General features: G+C 50.5%; 8 protein-coding genes across 8 annotated transcripts; 3 read left to right on the top strand and 5 right to left on the bottom strand.

Moving 5' to 3' along the window:
- Window positions 1-601: 601 nt before the first annotated feature.
- On the bottom strand, window positions 602-2,788 carry rtt106 (putative negative regulator of DNA transposition (Rtt106)). Its single transcript, XM_025674356.1, has 4 exons — window positions 2,474-2,788; window positions 1,948-2,307; window positions 1,528-1,884; window positions 602-1,465 (listed from the first exon to the last, which is right to left on the bottom strand). Exons 1-4 carry the CDS (start codon window positions 2,586-2,588, stop codon window positions 864-866), a joined length of 1,434 nt encoding a protein of 477 aa, XP_025529247.1. The 5' UTR covers window positions 2,589-2,788; the 3' UTR covers window positions 602-863.
- A 205-nt stretch (window positions 2,789-2,993) lies between these two features.
- On the bottom strand, window positions 2,994-4,340 carry BO86DRAFT_387951 (mitochondrial 54S ribosomal protein uL24m). Its single transcript, XM_025671730.1, has 2 exons — window positions 3,882-4,340; window positions 2,994-3,813 (listed from the first exon to the last, which is right to left on the bottom strand). Exons 1-2 carry the CDS (start codon window positions 4,296-4,298, stop codon window positions 3,175-3,177), a joined length of 1,056 nt encoding a protein of 351 aa, XP_025529246.1. The 5' UTR covers window positions 4,299-4,340; the 3' UTR covers window positions 2,994-3,174.
- A 435-nt stretch (window positions 4,341-4,775) lies between these two features.
- Window positions 4,776-5,285, bottom strand: BO86DRAFT_387950 (uncharacterized protein). Its single transcript, XM_025671729.1, has one exon. It carries the CDS (start codon window positions 5,165-5,167, stop codon window positions 4,988-4,990), a length of 180 nt encoding a protein of 59 aa, XP_025529245.1. The 5' UTR covers window positions 5,168-5,285; the 3' UTR covers window positions 4,776-4,987.
- A 3,154-nt stretch (window positions 5,286-8,439) lies between these two features.
- On the top strand, window positions 8,440-9,674 carry rho1 (Rho family GTPase RHO1; the record flags this gene model as incomplete). Its single annotated transcript, XM_025675522.1, has 5 exons — window positions 8,440-8,507; window positions 8,591-8,618; window positions 8,756-8,953; window positions 9,040-9,174; window positions 9,235-9,674. 5 exons carry the CDS (start codon window positions 8,440-8,442, stop codon window positions 9,385-9,387), a joined length of 582 nt encoding a protein of 193 aa, XP_025529244.1. The 3' UTR covers window positions 9,388-9,674.
- Window positions 9,633-10,389, top strand: BO86DRAFT_47205 (uncharacterized protein). The gene has a single exon (XM_025677414.1). The coding sequence runs from the start codon at window positions 9,877-9,879 to the stop codon at window positions 10,276-10,278; it is 402 nt and encodes a 133-aa protein (XP_025529243.1). The 5' UTR covers window positions 9,633-9,876; the 3' UTR covers window positions 10,279-10,389.
- A 427-nt stretch (window positions 10,390-10,816) lies between these two features.
- On the bottom strand, window positions 10,817-13,706 carry BO86DRAFT_408625 (uncharacterized protein). Its single transcript, XM_025674355.1, has 5 exons — window positions 13,383-13,706; window positions 13,230-13,323; window positions 11,839-13,177; window positions 11,746-11,777; window positions 10,817-11,690 (listed from the first exon to the last, which is right to left on the bottom strand). Exons 1-5 carry the CDS (start codon window positions 13,628-13,630, stop codon window positions 10,884-10,886), a joined length of 2,520 nt encoding a protein of 839 aa, XP_025529242.1. The 5' UTR covers window positions 13,631-13,706; the 3' UTR covers window positions 10,817-10,883.
- Window positions 13,707-13,838: 132 nt separating this feature from the next.
- BO86DRAFT_47172 (methionyl-tRNA formyltransferase) lies at window positions 13,839-15,376 on the top strand. Its single transcript, XM_025677413.1, has 4 exons — window positions 13,839-14,140; window positions 14,205-14,275; window positions 14,332-14,459; window positions 14,518-15,376. The coding sequence occupies exons 1-4, from the start codon at window positions 13,873-13,875 to the stop codon at window positions 15,257-15,259; spliced, it is 1,209 nt and encodes a 402-aa protein (XP_025529241.1). The 5' UTR covers window positions 13,839-13,872; the 3' UTR covers window positions 15,260-15,376.
- A 613-nt stretch (window positions 15,377-15,989) lies between these two features.
- BO86DRAFT_387944 (glycosyltransferase family protein) lies at window positions 15,990-17,318 on the bottom strand. The gene is made up of 2 exons (XM_025671728.1): window positions 17,032-17,318; window positions 15,990-16,965 (listed from the first exon to the last, which is right to left on the bottom strand). The coding sequence occupies exons 1-2, from the start codon at window positions 17,083-17,085 to the stop codon at window positions 16,207-16,209; spliced, it is 813 nt and encodes a 270-aa protein (XP_025529240.1). The 5' UTR covers window positions 17,086-17,318; the 3' UTR covers window positions 15,990-16,206.
- Window positions 17,319-17,440: the final 122 nt, after the last annotated feature.

The following is a 17,440-nucleotide window of genomic DNA, read 5'->3' as shown; positions in this document are numbered from 1 at the left end:
TCTCTTTCTAGTTTCTCCGTACTATACCGTACGAAACAAGTAGTTCAGTAGCCTTACCTAGTAGTAGTACGAGTTTCTAAGTATCAGTGATGACTTGTTAGAGAGTTCCCAATAATCGTTCTGTGAAAAGGTATCATTACCGTTCTTCTTACACTTTGTTTTCTCTCAAGTCACTTACTCAACTGTTAACCGCGGCCCCCCTTCCTCTCCATGGTCACGAACCACACTACTCTAGATTAACCAGGTTAGCTTCGTGTGGAATACGAACCTGTCAACGGTACCTGAGGCTCTGAGCATCACCAATCATCACCTCACTTACTGTGCATGCTATGTAGTAAGTACTTTAGGGCTCAATATCTGGAGACCACGGCCATTGCGACGGGACAGATCTGCCGACATCAAGGTCTAGCGCAATTGGAAGGATGTACGGAGTACTCCGTAGCTCCTAGTCCTCCTGCTTCATTCTGTTGCCAATACTTCCAACTTCACAGCAGCAGTGGCACACCTCAATTGATGATGGCGCGATGCATCTGACACATCCAGGATCCACAATTTATTGGGTGTCAAACCCCATTATCTGAAACGTCTCTTATGCAGTCTTGAAACGGCTTTCCCCATGTCAGATGCAATCCGACGTGTGCAAGGCTCGGTCCCAATAAGCAGCAAGGCTATCAGTTAGATACTCTATGCTAGATAGGCAAAGACACACAGTCTATGACCAACACTCTCCAGCGGGTTCTCACCGCGTGCAGCTCGACGGCTGAACGTGTCTGGCTAGCGCTGAAGGCAAATCAATCGGGCCCGCGTTGCGCCGGCCTGGCGGTGGTAACAATCTATCTATACAGGGTCCGACAAGCGAGGTCTTACAACTCTTCGGCTGGGACATCCTCGGCTTCACTGCCGAGCTCTTCCGCCACAAGATCGCGACCATCATCCTCACCGTCCTCATCCTCGTCCTCATCCTCATCCTGGTCGTCGTCGTCGTCATCGTCGTCCTCCTCGCTGCTGCTGCTGCTGCTGCCGCTTCCATCGTCACTGCTGCTGCCAGGGTCATAGTCCTCCTCATCCTCATCCTCTTGGTCTTCAAGCTCACGTTGTGCCTTTTGCAATTCACTCTCTTCTTCTTCTACTTCAGCAATCCCTTCTGCATTGGTGGTGGCATCATCTCCGGTCTTGGCACCATTGACATTGTATCGCTTCGCCCGGCGGGCTTCTGCGAGACTAGCATCTTGCAGGCCGTGCTTTTTGATATAGGTGTCAATTGCAGAGAAATTGGCCTGGTCGATCATGGAGAATTCAATTTCCTGAGTCTCATCGCTGGCAGACGGACGGGCTAGGATGTTGAGATTAAAGGTTCGCTGCAGGACAGATGTGTAGGAGATCGAATCGATGTTCTCGAAGGCGAAAAATATCAACGGCTTCTTAAAGCCGAACAGGATCCCGGTAGAAAGAAGGAAAAGATAACCTACAGTGAATCGCCGTTAGTCAAAAGAACAAGCTGTACCACTGCAGGAGGGTGTTTGATACCATCTTTACTCCCGCGATGGGCCTTGACGTGGAAGGCCTTCTCCCCCTTCCGATGAGCTTCCGGAATTGCGCTCACAAATTGCCGCTCATCGGGACGGATCACCTTGGTCCGCACCAAATTATCGTTCAATACCTGTTGAACCACCTTCTCCGCGCTCTCGCCCTCAGTGGTCCCCAGCTGCTGACCGGTTCCCAAAAACGCTGCTTTGGGCGGCCCATCGGCCACCGTCCACACAATACATTCAGAAGCAGCGACACCTCCCGGAGGAGTGTTGATGCCATCGCTATATCGGGGGATAATGCAGAAATTGAATTGTCGCTGGTTCTTTTCCGGAACCGGAAGACACAGAACGTGCTCTAGTGACGGCACGAGCACACATTAGCAACGCAGCAAATGATCTTGTGTTGAAGGCAACTCACGGATCTTATCCAACTCCACCCCAAACTCCACCTCTTTCGACGTCTGATTCCTTGCACGAAGAAATCCACCCCCAGCAGTGATCTCCAGGGTAAGCTTCTTCCGCTGCGGCACAGCGAAGGAAACATCCTGCATGTAGAACTGTAGTGGTGCGTCGGCTTTCAAGTCGCCCGGGGACTGCTGCGCAGCGGCAGCTGTATGATCATCCCCACCATTTTGGGTCTTGCGTTTCTTCGCCGCTGGGCCGTCGTCGCTGACGGCCTCGATGGGTTGAACGCGGGCGTGGGCGACAGACCTGGCCAGCAGGCTGGATGTATATTTGGCAACGTCTTCAAATAGCGGCGCATACTGCGGGGTATGTTCTGTTTAGAGGAAGGATAAAGTCAACGGGCGGTGAGTTAATGATGCTGTGCTTTCGAGTCTTGAGCGTAATTATTTGGGCCCATTGCGAGCGTTGATGTGGGGGGTTTGGAGGCGGGGAGAGGGATGGTGAATGGTTCTTGCAGTGACCGACAGTCTTCCACGTACCGATCGCATCGTAAACACGTTTCCTAAGGGCAGGTTCGGCAGCAAAGGCATCATCAATAACGGAGCTCCTCGGTGGGGGAGCTGAAGATGAGGAGTTTATTGTGGCAAATGCCATGATGAGGAAGAGGAGGATCGATGGATGCGATCAATGGATAGATACAGTGTAGCAAGCTTGATAATGATAAGCCGGTGATGAATAATATATGAATTCAATAAGGACAAGGAGGATATTGCATGACACGGACAAAACCGAGATTTGCGATGCGCTTTGAATAGCAAGGTAGGTAAGTGGAGGTGGAGGTAAGTAGTTTTTGGTTAAGTAAGATGAAAGAAAAGGACTGCACTCCCTGGCGGCTTGGTCGATCGGGTGCGCGCACCAAATGCATACTGGAAAATTCATCGCCCTGAAATGAAGAGTTCTTCCTAGTCTCTGCTGAACATCCTTTTATTGGTGCAATGGTTGTCCCAAGGCATTATCATGTTAATGCAGTCAAGGATTCTTTAGTTCAACCTCCTTCACCACTCTTGATTGTTGATGATCTTAATACAAGTCATATTCTATGCTACAAGCAGCACTAATGTACACTCATCGTGGAACCCAGAAATAACGTCGCGAAAAGGGGGAAACAAAAAAAAAGGACCACCACGAAGCTGCCATTGCTCTCGTCAGTGGCCAATGGCATATTTATTACCACAGGTGCTTAGGCGTTCGTCGTGGCCGCCTGCTTCTTCTCCAAGAAAGCCTCGATGAACCCTCTTGTCTTCTTGTCCATCTTGCGAGTCCCACCGGCTTTTTGTGAGGGCTTTTGATTCCTTGCTTGCGCGACTTTCGAGGTATCTAGGCGAACCAGGGGGGTCCACAAAGTCTGACTTTGAAGATATTCCCGCTTGTAGTCTTCCATCATCTTCTTCTCCACCCACTCAGGATCGTGTCTGGTTCGGTATTTCGAGTACGGGTTGCGAAGCTCATTGATGACCGATGCGGGGAAAGGCGCGAATTGAAGCGATGGCAGCCAAGTTGGCGTCTCAACTTCCATACGGAGGGTGTCCCACTCTTCGTCCTTCGGCGCTGGGGGCTCGGCCTTGGGCCAGGGGATCTCAATGTCTTCACCGGCGATATATCTGGTGTGTTTAGGGGTCTCGACTCCGTAGCCACGTTCGAGGATGGGCCCTCCGCCATAAACATGCTCCACCAGTACATCTCGCGTTTGACCGGTAATGGGGTCATCGAGAGCGACCACAAGGCGGACATCGTCCAAGGACAAGGGAATGCTGACAGACTGGAAGGGGGATTTTTCTCCATACTGGTCGGTCATCCACTCGGGAAAGTAGATATCGGCCTGTTTTGAGGTTGGGGCAGCAGTCAGTCGAGTGAGACAATCCGCGATCGAGCAGGAGCAAACAGTACCATGTTGAGGTCCTTCACCAACACCGTCTCGTTGCTGGCATCCACCTTGATGACCTCGTTGATCTTGCCCTTATCCTTGCCCTTCATAACACACACCCGATCTCCCGCCGCAATGTTAATGTATTTCCTCCGGAGATGCTTGGGGACGGTCGGAGGGTTCAATGCCTGCGGAGTCAGGGCGCCGAACTTGCTTCCTGAGAGAGCGGCATCACGCTGGGGGGCTAGAGGTCCACGCATCCAATCTTCACGGCGACGGAGCCTTTCCTCGCGGAGGTTGTCGAGCTCCATGCGCTTGTAGGCGAAACGCTGGCGGAGAGTGTCCTTGTATTCTTCGCGTTCCGCAACTTTGGCCGCCCGGATGGCCTTACGCGTGGCCTGGTTCCGGGCCTGCGCCGTTCTCTGAATGACTTTCTGCATGGTGATCGGTTTGCGATGCCGACAATGGCCGTCCTTTCCCACTGAATCGCGGCCAGATTGAATGTCGGGGAAGGGAAAATTGCGGTCCTGTTGCAGTCACGTGTCTACCCGGGGACCACCACCAATCAGATTCGATACCTTCCATTTCAGTCGGGATCGGTCTGGGCATTCAAGTTGACTACCTAGTACCAACTTAGTACCACGACTATTAGTAGGTACTCGGTATAGCTACGGAGTACATAGTATACTTATGTGAGTACCTCATGTAGAGCTACCATTTTATATCTAGGACAAGTAATTACATCGGAAGTCGCCAATCTTGAGTGTGATCTTTGATGGATGCTTTTCAGGCTATGTTGATTGTGGTTTTCGAAGTCAGGAAGCCAGGCATGTCAATCATGTGTACTTCTGAGCTGATGGAGAGAGAGAATACCATACTATAGGTATCAACATTCAATCTCAAGATGGGAAAGTAGGCAGTATAATCGTTATCTAGATGCTGCGCGGGTACCGTGGAACCTTGAAAAGATATGATACTAACTAAACCTGGGGTCGAAGGGTCTTCACCTCAATCCATTATACGTCCACTTTCCAGATTGAACGGATCATGGTAGCAAAGGCTCTAACCTGACACATTAAAGAGTCGACTGCAGAGCCTACTAAGCTAACAGCCTAGGAGTTCGGTTCAACTAACGAATCGGCTCTTGCGATAGCATAGAGGAGAATTGGACAGGATCCAGTTCCTTAAGAGTAGTTGTCACTCGATAGTGGCCAAGCCATACAGTGTATGCGAATAGCGTATCCGTCACAGGTCCAAGGCAGATAGATGCGAGGGAAACCGAGGAAAGTAATGTCATCTTATTCGCCATACATCTGACAGGTGATACCTACATAGTAGGTACGAGGTCGCATGGCTTGTTATGGCTCGATCGTCAAGCTTGTCCGTGTAAACCACGCTGGATAGTGGCAACCGTAGGAAGACAGTCGACAACACATCAGACCCCCCCCCCCCCCCCACAAGTTGCAAGATTTGCTTACCATAGAGGCTGTCAGATATAGGCCCGATCATCATCCCCAGCAGTGATCTAGCCTCTTTCCTCCCCAGCTGCAGCTGTGATCGATGTATAGAGTTCACGAGGGTCGCCTCCGCCTCAACCAAATGTCACGGTCCAAGCAGCTTCACCGAATGTTTAGGAGATGGTCAATTCAGTGAGCACCAATCAACAAGCACTCAGCTTAGAACTGGCACAGCATTAGCGCAACAGCCCTGCGATTCTGATTGGAAACGAGCCACTCGGTGACGATCACGTTGTGCATATGTACGATGGCTACTCCGTACAACAAGTCCCTACTGCAAGGCTGCTGCTGCTGCTGCTATGTTATCTGTGGCTGAAAGATGGCAAGGCTATACCCGGGTATTATAGCTTCGTCGTCGAAACTTGTAATGTACTGTATGTATGCATGGACATGCAGTAAAAAGTACAGTACAGTGCTCTCTACTTACAACGTCAACAATGCGAATTGAGTCGACCGCCATGACCATGAAAGGATGCCTGCAGTGCATTGGTTCGTACTGAAAGCTGCATAGGAATAAGGAGCACGTCACAAAAATGAGAATATGCTTCATGGGGTCGCGCTTGCTAGGGTGATTTTCTGGTCCCATTTGATGACGTTGACCAGGGAGGAGAGTACGTACTGTGCCTACTCATGTAATCGCAGCATGCTCAGGGGGGGAAGGCATTGAAGATCACTTGCACCGCCACTTGTCTCTAGCTCGGGAATCGGTAAATGCGAGCGGAACGCGAATCTGCCAGGGTATTCGACTTTCGGTAATTCATACTGAGCAGGCAAAGATACATACAGTCCCCATGCCTCTCAAGTGAGGACACACACAGTTGAAAGAAAGTCGGTGATCACTGCTAAAAGCCGACAGAGTTTCTGGTTGACAACATACTCATGCCAATCACTCTCCTGGTGCATGTAAAACAGGTGAATACTAGAGGTTGGTTAGACTGGACGTTAATGCAGAAGAGGCTGTCTAGCTGTGCTCGAGCTTGGACACCAGCTATTTAGGGCATTCGGTGATTTCCGCTTGGAGTATGAACTACAGAGCCCTGCCAACATGCATTATAGCGTTGATTCCCCGCCAGTGTGCCGACTGGCGTCTAGGCCTCTCTGTAGATAGCCTGGAGGACAGCGACGGTAACTAAAGATGGATCTTGTGAAAGTTCAATGTCGCAAAAATACTAGTGATGGTTTTCAAAAATGTACCGAGTGATGGAAGCTGAGTTTTCTTGAAAGAATCGTGCCCTTGTCTAGAGACTTACTTCTCAACCTACATACATACATATTTCTTCCACGAGAGTCGAACAGGCGACAGATAGCGAAGATGACGACATACGGCTTAACTAGTTGTTGTAGCCGGAGCGGAACGGGGGGAATAGATTCTCAGGCAAGAGTAAGCCATAAAATAAAGGACCAGCTAATAAAAGCAGGAAAAATCTCGCTGGATTGGTCGACAATAATAACTACTACCCAGTATTTACCGACTATAAGTATATCTAGTAAATTACATAGTCCTGGCTGACCACAGACAGGAATTTTACCTAGTACCAGTTTGATTGAGTTAAGTCCGGTATCATACCATACCATACTGGGCAGTCAGTCGTAGGTCACCATTGGCTCCCGGCTCCCGTCTCTTCAGCCACGGTGGCTTTTAATCGGAATGAAGGCAGCAGCTTAGGCAGCTAAGTAAGCAAAAATGACCGGACAACATAACTAGTTAAACAAGTTTAGTGGATGCGAAAAATAGGCGACTAGATCAAGAAAGACCGGGGATCATGGAAAAGGAGTACGGTTTTTAGGAGGTAGCCTATCGACGGTATTCTTCCATCAGTTCTTAGGACCGTAACGTGGCTCTTTCCCGGATACAGCCAGCCTTCTTAGTGATACAGAAAGGCAGAATACTCATCAAAGAACAAAAAAAGATTTTATTAACGAAAGAGGTTGCAGCCGACTAACCGGACAATCAGAAGTATCCCGTTGGCTACAATGCTAGTAATGACAAGAAGGAAAGAAGAGCAAGGACTAGGAAGATGATAACAATGAAGGAAAGGCAACAAATAGAGAAGGGGGAAAAGGGAAAGTATAAACAGTTTGTCACAGCCACATTCATAGCCATTTGACCACTGAATTGGGGAAGGATTGTTTCAGCTTGTTTTAGTATTGGGGATACTGCAATGATTAGACAGGGGGGGAGAGAGCCTCAAGGAATAGACATGAAAGAGGCAGGAGGAATATACAGGAGATAGGCAGAGTGCCAACCCGCCGATGGATGGCCATAACTGGTCCAAAACTGGTCCAAAACAAATGTAGCAAGCAATGGGCAACCAGCAGTAGTGGTGGTGGTGGTAGTTGTGATTGTAGTAGTATTCCAGGAGCAGTATAGGCAGTACTAGGTAGGAGCAGCAACAGAGCAGTACTCCGTACTTCGTACTGTAGGAGCAGTGCTTACAGGCACTCACCACGACCACCACGACCACCACCAACACCACTCACTCACTGTCTGATCATTCATCCTCTTGTCTATCAACCCATCCTTTCTTCTTCCGCTTTCCTCCTCTCTTCCTCTTCTTCTTTCATCACCTCTCCAACGTGATAACCTCTCTTAACTCAAGGGACGCTTCTACTGCCGTAATTCCTCTGCTAAACTCATCGTTTGGGTTTATTCTTTTAATTCTAGACTCTTTTGTTTCCTCTACAGCCCTCCACCCCCCACCCCCTACTCTCCCTCCCATATTTTAATCCGCGCCCGTTGCGCCTACTCCCGTGCACCGTACGTGATAACCCTTTTTCTTCGGGCGCCTGACTTGTCTGTCCCTTTCTCTCTCACTCTCACTCACTCACTCTCTCACTCACTCACTTACTCACCCTCTCTCTCTTCCTCTACCTTTAACCTCCACCTCCCTCCACCTGCTACACTCCCCCCTTCCCCTCTCTCAAATCCAAATTCCATCAACTACTTACTTCTCTTTTCCTTTCCTCTTCTCCACTACGCATACTTTTTTCCCTTGTTGTCGCATACCGCTGAATCAACCTATTTTCTGCTCTTCCGTTTGCTGATCTTCATCCCTCCATAAAGATGGCTGAGATCCGCCGCAAGCTTGTCATCGTTGGTGATGGTGCCTGTGGTAAGACCTGTCTGTTGATGTAAGTTCTTCATCTTTGGTCACCCTCCCCCCGTCCAAGGGGCCAAATGGCACATACTGACTCTACATCTTTTCTCCTTCTAGTGTCTTCTCCAAGGGCACTTTCCCCGAGGTTAGCCTCCGTCTCCTATCCTTGCCTGGGTCTTCACGCTGTTGTCTCCTGTCCTACTCACGCTCGCTGCGAAATCACCATGCAACTGCTCATCCAACCTTCCGTTCCTATCGGACTAACTGAAAACGCTGCCCTAGGTCTATGTCCCCACTGTCTTCGAGAACTATGTTGCCGATGTTGAGGTCGATGGCAAGCACGTTGAGCTCGCTCTTTGGGATACTGCTGGTCAGGAAGATTACGATCGTCTTCGCCCTCTCTCATACCCCGACTCTCACGTTATCCTGATTTGCTTTGCTGTCGACTCCCCTGACTCGTTGGACAACGTTCAGGAGAAGGTGAGCCATTCCCCCATTTTCGACCTTGAGGATGAAGCCTGCGCATGTCAAGCTTATCTGCGATCAACATGCTGATGATTTTGCAGTGGATCTCCGAGGTTCTGCACTTCTGCCAGGGTCTCCCTATCATCCTCGTCGGCTGTAAGATGGATCTCCGTCACGACCCCAAGACCATTGAAGAACTCCACAAGACCTCTCAGAAGCCGGTTACCCCTGAGCAGGTAAGTCCATCGGGCGCGCTAATTCAGCTGACTTTGAATTGATCGCTGACTTTCCCCTAGGGTGAGGAGGTTCGCAAGAAGATCGGTGCCTACAAGTACCTCGAGTGCTCTGCCCGTACCAACGAGGGCGTTCGTGAGGTCTTTGAGGCGGCTACCCGGGCTGCGCTCTTGACCAAGGCCCACAAGAGCAAGAAGAAGTGCACCATCCTGTAAACTAGTTGTTTCCTTCGCAAAAGGTCTGTTTCGTGCGGAGATTATATGAACGGATAAGCGTCTCGAATATTTGGTTTCTATCATTTTACTCCCAAGGGGTCCTCCGTTGGCGTGTTCCAATCTGTGCCTGGATGCGAGTGTGGATAATGTTCAATCACGGGCACACGAGCTTTATGGGATTATCTGGCTATGCAGTTGGTCGACTTTCTTGTTTTGCAGACATTATTTTCTAGGGAGGCGTTGTCTTGTCTTCATAACCTTGTGGGTTTTCTTATCTTTTATTTTCCAGCTCCTCTTAGGCGCCTCCGGGGCGGTTCGCGATCATCCACTATGACAATTGGGCGCCGGGTTGCTGCCAGCAGAAAGAGGCCCTCGCTGCAGCGGGTTATGGAGGTTCAAAGCAGCGCAAGTTGATGCACAGCTCTATCCCTTTCGCATCGATCCTTTGCATCGAACTCCTGGAAGAAATGGTCTGGTTATCGAGACAATATGCAAATCTCCACGATGGGCCAGATGTTCTTTGCCTCGCCTATCAGATCTTCCCCAGCACAGTCTCATCATCATCATCATCATCATCATCATCAGATTTCCCCCACTTTGCTGTGTTCTAATCTGCTATCCTTGTTTGTTTATTTTCGGTTAAAGAGAATGCATGGAATTGTCATTGGGTTTGAACCCATTCCCCCCATTTCCCCTTGTTTTCCTTTATCTTGTCAGTCACGCGATCTTAATAACTATACATGTGTCTTTCGCGGCGGATGTCAAGCCATGAAGAAAGAGAATCTTGAAGCAGAACTCATCCTTATTTCATTGTCTTTTGACCACTGCAGTACTTATCCTTGCCATGCTCTCGGTTGCATGCGCCCAATGTTTCCTTTCCATGCGAACTAGGCTCAACAATATCTGTTGGTTGCTGGACCATGAATTCCTCGGTAGAAAGAATCCAATCCACGTCGCATCATCGTGACTCAAATGTTGAGCACATGTAGCTATTATCGTACCCTGCAGGGTAGTGAGTATGCGACCCTGTATCGGTATGAGTAAGTCCATGGGTGATGTAGCACATACTGGGACTCTTTTATTCCCTCCTTTCGAGTGGGGACATATGAGTGGACCCTGTGGCTTGTATGTATCTCCTGAACAAAGGAAAGTGGACGGGTGACGAGGCGGAGGGAGGAATGCTGATCATGACATTAGTACGAGATCCACCGTCGATAAGATGGTCTCAGGAATCGCAACTGTGGCCAAGCTTGGTTCATGTGCTGAATTACCGAGGAGCATGTCTGCCTGAAGCTATTTATGAAATTCAGTTGCCTATGGTGGTTCTCTATCTAATTAGAGACCACTAAGGTCCGAGGCCCGCGGCATGGAGACGGCTTAATGAGCTTATTTAGCTTATTTAGCATATGTGTGTGGAGAGGTATACGTTGTGGATTTGCTGGAGGTAGGCCTACGTAAGAGCAAAAAACCCCTTCCCCCGGTGTCCATCGCCAGATCTACCTATTCAAACTTAATAGATTGCCAATATACCGTCTGGCATCGAGGCCCAGTCCCTCGACGAGCTTCGCTGGGCCTGTATCAGTCCTTGCCGCTTGCAGACCTGGCGATGAGGCGCCTCCGAGATCCCGAAAGAATCTGGAGCCGCTACCGCTGCGGACATGTCCTGATGAAATATGATCGCTTGATCGCCGAATGAGGAAAGCCTCTTGCTGCGTGGCACCTCCATAAGCTCCCTCTCCACCACCACCATTGTCAATACTGCCGATGTTGGCTTCGGCTGGTGTGCTCGTGCTCGTCCCGGTAACAGAAGCATCTTCTGGTCCTGGTGGAGATAGGGGACTGTCAGACAGCCGCATCCACACAATCCACCAGCCGCGACTGGTCTTGCAGGTTCTTTCGACCTCCAAGGGCCGAGAGCGCGTTTCCGCGTATGTGCTTAGCAGTCGGTGGTGGATGTTGAGGCTCTCAACCCGCGTCCATGGCGGTAGCATCGTGCGATCTTGAGGTTCAATGGTGCTCGGAGCTCCCAGTTCCGGAATGTTGGGAATGGAGGAGCGGATTGTTAAGTTGGTAGGATCGTACACGAGATTGTGTACCGGCTGGCTGGGGGTTGTGAATCGGTTGTTCACCTCGAACGCGCTGTCGGATACGGCGATTCGCTTCGCTGCAGTAGCGGGTGACGTGGAGTTGCACAGCGATTTGTGGAGGATGCTCATTTGGCTGCAGAGTTCGTGGTAGAAGGATGGCTGGGATAGAGAGGGGGTGGAAGGATCGTAGAGGAACGTGTATATGAATGGTTGGTGCTACGGAATGGTCAGTGTACCATCCAGGAGAATATCGGTATAAGGCACGACATACTACGTAGACAACTGTTCGCAACTTCACCGAGCCTAGTATGCATGTGATCAGCCACTGAGTAGTTCCACTTGCTCTCAGAACAGAGTTGCTTACCAGTTGGAGTTTCGTCTAGAGGAACAGCTTCTTCGAAGGGGACCGTCAATCGGACGTGCAATGTTCTTTGGTCGGTTACATGACTCGAATCTGCAGTGAGCATGTTCAATGGTTCACTGTCTCCTTGAAGTCTGTCCGTGGTGCTGAGATTTGACGTATTGTGGAACCCGATGAGGAACCGACCAGTGTTCTTGAGCTTCATTTTATCCTCGATATCAGCAGTGTCCCCCTTAGTTGATTCTGCAGAATTAGTAGGGGGATTCACATGGTGAGTCGGGCTTGAGGAGTCGTCCTCTCGCCTCAATGCTTCGATGCGAGGATGTGGGCTCCCTGTTCTGGATGATGGGCCCCAAGATGAAGCATATCCGAGAGTGAGGTATTTCATTAATGTTTCCGAGCCGGGCATCGCCCAGTCATTTGCCCGGTCACTCCGTGCTGACGAGCTCTCACTGCTGCTGGTGATAGAGCTTGTTTTCACACCGGACTCTGCTGGCGGCTGTAAAGCGTCTGATGTTCCTACCACAAGCGGACGAGGTATTCCGGGAGAAAAGGAACGATCTAAAGTTGCATGATCAACAGGCTTGACAACAGATCCAGCTTGACGGTCAGTCTCGTTCCCCACCGGAAGCCTTCTCCGATGCTTCCTTCGTCTTTTCCGCCGGCGCGGGCAAGCCGGGTCTTCGCTCACTGCGTACGCGTCAACGCCATATCTATAAATCCATTCCATCCACTGAGAGACTCTCACGACAGAGGGTCTGGAGAGAGCGCCAACCCCCGAGAATATGACTCCATCTGAAGGTTTTGGGGCAACGTCCGCACCAAGCCAGGATTCAGCGTTTTCACTCTTGCCCTTGGAGGTTGACCCTCTATTTTCCGAGACAGACTCCCTCGATGATGTAGAAGAGTCTCCAAACCGCGAGACAATCATATCTACAAGTCCATCCGTCCTAGAAACAAAGTCCTCCAAGACCTCTCTCTCCCCGCTGCCCCATTCTTCCTCGCCAACGCCGACCCCAAGCTCACCTCCAGCAGAGAGCTTGATACCATCATACATATCGACCACCGGGTTCCCACTGAGAAGCATTTCCCAGCTCCAGGCGAATCGCCACCAGAAGCTGTCGAGGAGATCACAGAACTTGGACCTGCCAACGTGATCGTAGAGGGCGTCGAGCGTAAACTGGTGGTGTAGAAGGAAGATGGAGTGTGCCCGGCGCATTTGTTGTATCAAGAGCTGTGGGGGGCACATCTCCCTTGATGAGTATGTGAGCTTTGGTGTAGCCGAACCATCGTTCTGGGGGAGAGTAGCCGGATCAATTGGCAGTCGAGTCAGATCAACAGACTAGAGAGATCTCAGCAGCTATCTATGACATATGGCGACATAGGTCACCCACTGCTAAGATCCACCAATCCTGCTCAAGCTCGTGCAAGATAATCTGCGACTTCTCTGTTTCCACATATTCTACGGCCTTGCCCTCTGAGAAGTTCCTGGTATTCCAGATCAGCCCTTGAACCTTTGACTAACCCTTGATAGCGGCTTCACCTACCTGGCAAAGCCTACTATTCCCTGGGCCAATCCTATCTGTCGCAACCTATCATTTAGGTCGTCATTAGGCCCGTTATTGACACTCTCCTCAGGGAGTGGGCTATCGCGCTGCTGTGAACGATCTGACCTAGATGTATAGAAGACGATCTGATCCTGTATTGTTTCGTCTGTCGGTCCGAGGCGAGGGTTGTAGATGGTGAGGAAAGAGAGTTGTGCAGGAATCACCGACGCAGAGGCATTATCAGGCATTGCGCCATCGACATGTGAGCTCTGTATCACTGAGAGTACCGAGCAGTAGCGTCGTTGCGGAGCAAGAGATAATCATGGATCGTTTGTTGCTGATCGAAACTCTCTCCTTGGGGGAGAGTGGTGGGAAGGCGGTGACATCACGTGTCGGCGTTCGGCGATTCTCCCGAAGCTACAGCAACGAAATAGTGTAAAATAATACATAGTAGATTGTTCAGGCACCCCATTGCAGTGGGGAGCATCAGATGCATGCTATGCTGCTTTTCCGAGGCCCAGGGACCCTGTGCGGATTCAGACCCACCCTCTATGCTTTCCCTTCTGCGAATCGATACTTGGCGACCAAAGCCTACGACCCTCTCCGCATACTCTTCTGCGGTTCGGATGAATTCAGTATTGCTTCCTTGAAAGCGCTCCATGCCGAACATCTCTCGCGACCGGACCGGATCGCTTCCATTGATATCGTCTGTAGACCCGGTAAGAGGGTCGGGCGAGGGTTGAAGAAAATCCAGGAAGGTATGTTTGCGCATGAGAAACAGATCGGAATACTTCCGGCTGACATGCTTGTGGATCGCAACAGTCCCTATCAAAGCAGCCGCAACAGACTTAGCGCTTCCTATCCATGAGATTGACACTTTCCGGGGATGGACGGTAACTTTTCAAAACTTTTGATAGCTCCAGAACATGTCTGCTAACGCTGTTGGTAGCCTCCTGTCCTGCCGAAAGGGCCTATCAATTTGATTGTCGCTGTCTCGTTCGGGCTGTTTGTGCCTCCTCGGATTATCAATGGTGCTAAATATGGAGGTCTCAATGTGCACCCCTCTTTACTCCCCGAGTACACATCTCCCTAGATCGTAAGCAGTAAATCCAGCCTTGCTAATGAGAACGTCCAGCTTCCGCGGTCCCGCACCGCTACACCACACACTCCTGCACAATAGAACCAGAACTGGCGTCACATTGCAAACTCTACATCTGAAGCACTTCGACCACGGTACTATTCTAGCGCAGACTCCGTTCCCAGGGTTCGACATACCGAACCCAGATTCATGCACGGTTCAGGAACTGCTAGATGTCGTCGCCCCCAAGGGCGCGGAAATTCTCGTGGAAGGTATTCGAAAGGGACTTTTCGTCCCCCCTTTGCAAGATGTAGGCCGGAGCTCTTCAGCGGAGGTTGGTACTCTGATTCATGCTGCAAAGATCATGCCAGAAGACCGGCATATCGACTGGACCAAGTGGACCTTGCATGAAATCCAGAGAAGACATCATGTGGTAGGCCCGCTTTGGAGCAAGTCCTTAGTTGCCAACGGCACTTCTGGTGGGAAGCCCGGCTTCCAAAATCTTCGCGTCATATTCTCTGAGTTTGAAGAAGTACCTTTGCTGAAAGGTTGCGATAAATTCTCGGTCGTACCCGGCCTTCCGTTCGTGGACAGCGCCCTTCCAATCGAATTGGATAAAGGAAAGGGCGTTTATGTGTTCACTCGGGACCACAAGCTGGTCAGGATACATCAAATGAAGGTCGAAGGTGGGTTGACTACAGACGCTCTTCGAGCCGCTCGCAAGGCTCGCATGATTGGCGAACGAACATTCTACTCGGGCGACATCGGATATACACCGTTCTACAATCCTCTACATTGACGGCAATGAGATGATACCAAGATGCCTATCTAATCATTGACTTTGCGATACCATCGCTAAGTATTCTCCATACCAGCCAATTCAGGCCTTCGTACCCGAGCATTGCAGAGAATCATCTCCCACGGTCCCACACTCCACCTCATCGCAAATCCGGCAACTGTAGGATTAGTCCTAAAGGAAATATCATCGGCCGGAGCACTTCCCGATCTGAACTGCTTGGCCGGTCACAGGCATATGCATTGGCAGTGCTGTCCAGATCAACCTAACAGCGGTTTCATTAGCGGCAGCGATGCATGGTACATGGACGACTGTGCCGTTCTCTTCAGCACGTCTTTTTCCGTATGTCCCTCAATATTTTGGCCGTACACTGCATATACCATGGCTGATGAACGCTTTCAAATTGGGTGGTACTACTCTGAAACCACTGTCTCGAGTCTCTCGGCTGTGTCTTTGTTCGAAAGATAGTTGATAGCAACGTTGCAACCCTTCGCGGCATACGTTTTGGTTACAAAAGCGCCTAGGCCTCTAATCTTCGCTTGAGAGCAACTGTAAAAGAATTGCCACTCCTTAGAACACATATCTGGACACAGCAGTAATCAGGTCACTGCGATTGTGCAGGCAATGATGTTCTGGTAGGATTGCGGTGGGTATATTGATAGTATTATTCAAGATCACAATACGAGATAGGATTTGGAGTGAGAATTTGAGCTTGACAAGAGAATAGCATAGCCAACGGTATGGTGGGTGTTTCGCTCAATGAACAAACTTGCGTGAGTAAAAGCAGTACCTTACGATTTACCTTACTCCGCTGAAGGGGCTCTTAGTCCGCACTGCTCACACTCAGATCTTCAGAACCATCGGTACTAGGTGAAAATGGTTTATCCATCTATGGTCTAGTACTAGTAGTTGGTCCTTGGTCGAACTCGGTTGATAATATGTGTTGCTTGTCAATCCACCAGCGTGCCGGCATATTCAGTCTGCCTCATTCCTTTCCACGCTCTCTTGCCCGCTAGATCTGGCCACTGAACGAGGAAGCGATCCGCAAAAGGCAGCAGGATTTTACCTGATAGGCTCAGAGTGGTGACTCGAGCCCATGATTCTACGAAGATCGTGCGAAGTCGGAAATTATTCGACACGGTGGCTGACCTAGACCCAAGTGCAAACCTAGCACTAAGGGCGTGCCACAGTCGCAGAAGCCTAGCGGCCAGAATGATGCAGACTGCGGTGGCCGGCCCATTGGTGAGGATGATGTCGGGATGGGGTGAGTGCGTCGACTCCGGATGAAATGGTCCCTGGTCTGGATGTAAGCCGCGCAAGACCAGAAGACAAGACCAGAAGGAACTGAGAGTAGAGAAGGGTGCAGTCAGGTAAGACTGGTGTACGCGACGGGCGCGCGGAACTGTGACAATAGAGTATGATCCCGTTGCTGGAAGGGGCCGCTCGGATATCGCGGGGTCCTTATGCTGGGTTAGATATGTGGTTTCGAAGTCGACGGCCTTCTTCGCGCTGAAGTTGTCGCCGGAGCTCACGACGTAGGTTCGGTATGTGTACTTGATTGGATCGAGTTCCATGCGCCGGAGCATGGAGAACATTTCCGCCGTGTGTCCGCCACTGCCCAGGACCACCAAGAGATGAATGGGTCGATTTCTCGGGCGCCACTTTGGCACTGTGGTGTTGTGCGACTGGATCAATGCGTAGAGAAGGAGCTATGAGTCGACCTCGAGTTAGTTATCGGCTATGGTAAGGACGGTGAGGTGCAGCATGGCACTGACGAGGGCTGCAAATATACAAAGTGTACATGTCAGGGCTAAGGCCCAGAGCAGCATTGTCCAAGTTGCAACCGAAGACATTATGGGAATTGGCGATTGGTGATCGAATTGAGCGAAGGGAAGAACAGGCTGGCTTTCTGGTTTGCTGCGGACGGTGCGCGGGGATGCGATTCGGGGGTGTGATCGCGAACAAGGAAGCTCAAGATCCCTCCGAAGCTATGTTGTGCACACCCTCAAATGCTTGTCAGATCCCGCCTTGCTCGCCGTCTGAAGCTCAGAAAGCAATGGCGACAAGGGCAGCAGGTGAGGTACTCATGATTGTTGCCAGTCTGGCGGCGACCTCGAAACTAAACAAGCACGTGGTCCGTGCCGCCCTCGGCGATTATTTTGCTGTTGTTGTCTTAACTCCTTC

The sequence above is a fragment of the Aspergillus japonicus genome (assembly GCF_003184785.1).
Source record: "Aspergillus japonicus CBS 114.51 unplaced genomic scaffold BO86scaffold_14, whole genome shotgun sequence".
NCBI classification, from domain to species: domain Eukaryota; kingdom Fungi; phylum Ascomycota; class Eurotiomycetes; order Eurotiales; family Aspergillaceae; genus Aspergillus; species Aspergillus japonicus.
Note: the sequence above shows the minus strand (reverse complement) of the source record. Positions and strands in the feature narration are given on the sequence as shown.

Coding starts and splice junctions, on each gene's coding strand:
- rtt106 (XM_025674356.1), bottom strand. CDS start 2,588: ATGGCATTTGCCACAATAAACTCCTCATCTTCAGCTCCCCCACCGAGG. Junction 2,308..2,473: donor ACGTGTTTACGATGCGATCG/GTACGTGGAAGA, acceptor TCCTCTAAACAG/AACATACCCCGCAGTATGCG. Junction 1,885..1,947: donor GGTGGAGTTGGATAAGATCC/GTGAGTTGCCTT, acceptor TGCCGTCACTAG/AGCACGTTCTGTGTCTTCCG.
- BO86DRAFT_387951 (XM_025671730.1), bottom strand. CDS start 4,298: ATGCAGAAAGTCATTCAGAGAACGGCGCAGGCCCGGAACCAGGCCACG. Junction 3,814..3,881: donor TGGTGAAGGACCTCAACATG/GTACTGTTTGCT, acceptor ACCTCAAAACAG/GCCGATATCTACTTTCCCGA.
- BO86DRAFT_387950 (XM_025671729.1), bottom strand. CDS start 5,167: ATGGCGAATAAGATGACATTACTTTCCTCGGTTTCCCTCGCATCTATC.
- BO86DRAFT_47205 (XM_025677414.1), top strand. CDS start 9,877: ATGCAAATCTCCACGATGGGCCAGATGTTCTTTGCCTCGCCTATCAGA.
- BO86DRAFT_408625 (XM_025674355.1), bottom strand. CDS start 13,630: ATGCCTGATAATGCCTCTGCGTCGGTGATTCCTGCACAACTCTCTTTC. Junction 13,324..13,382: donor GGAATAGTAGGCTTTGCCAG/GTAGGTGAAGCC, acceptor CTGGAATACCAG/GAACTTCTCAGAGGGCAAGG. Junction 11,691..11,745: donor TGCGAACAGTTGTCTACGTA/GTATGTCGTGCC, acceptor ACCATTCCGTAG/CACCAACCATTCATATACAC.
- BO86DRAFT_47172 (XM_025677413.1), top strand. CDS start 13,873: ATGCATGCTATGCTGCTTTTCCGAGGCCCAGGGACCCTGTGCGGATTC. Junction 14,141..14,204: donor GTTGAAGAAAATCCAGGAAG/GTATGTTTGCGC, acceptor GGATCGCAACAG/TCCCTATCAAAGCAGCCGCA. Junction 14,460..14,517: donor CACCCCTCTTTACTCCCCGA/GTACACATCTCC, acceptor GAGAACGTCCAG/CTTCCGCGGTCCCGCACCGC.
- BO86DRAFT_387944 (XM_025671728.1), bottom strand. CDS start 17,085: ATGCTGCTCTGGGCCTTAGCCCTGACATGTACACTTTGTATATTTGCA. Junction 16,966..17,031: donor TTTGTATATTTGCAGCCCTC/GTCAGTGCCATG, acceptor GTCGACTCATAG/CTCCTTCTCTACGCATTGAT.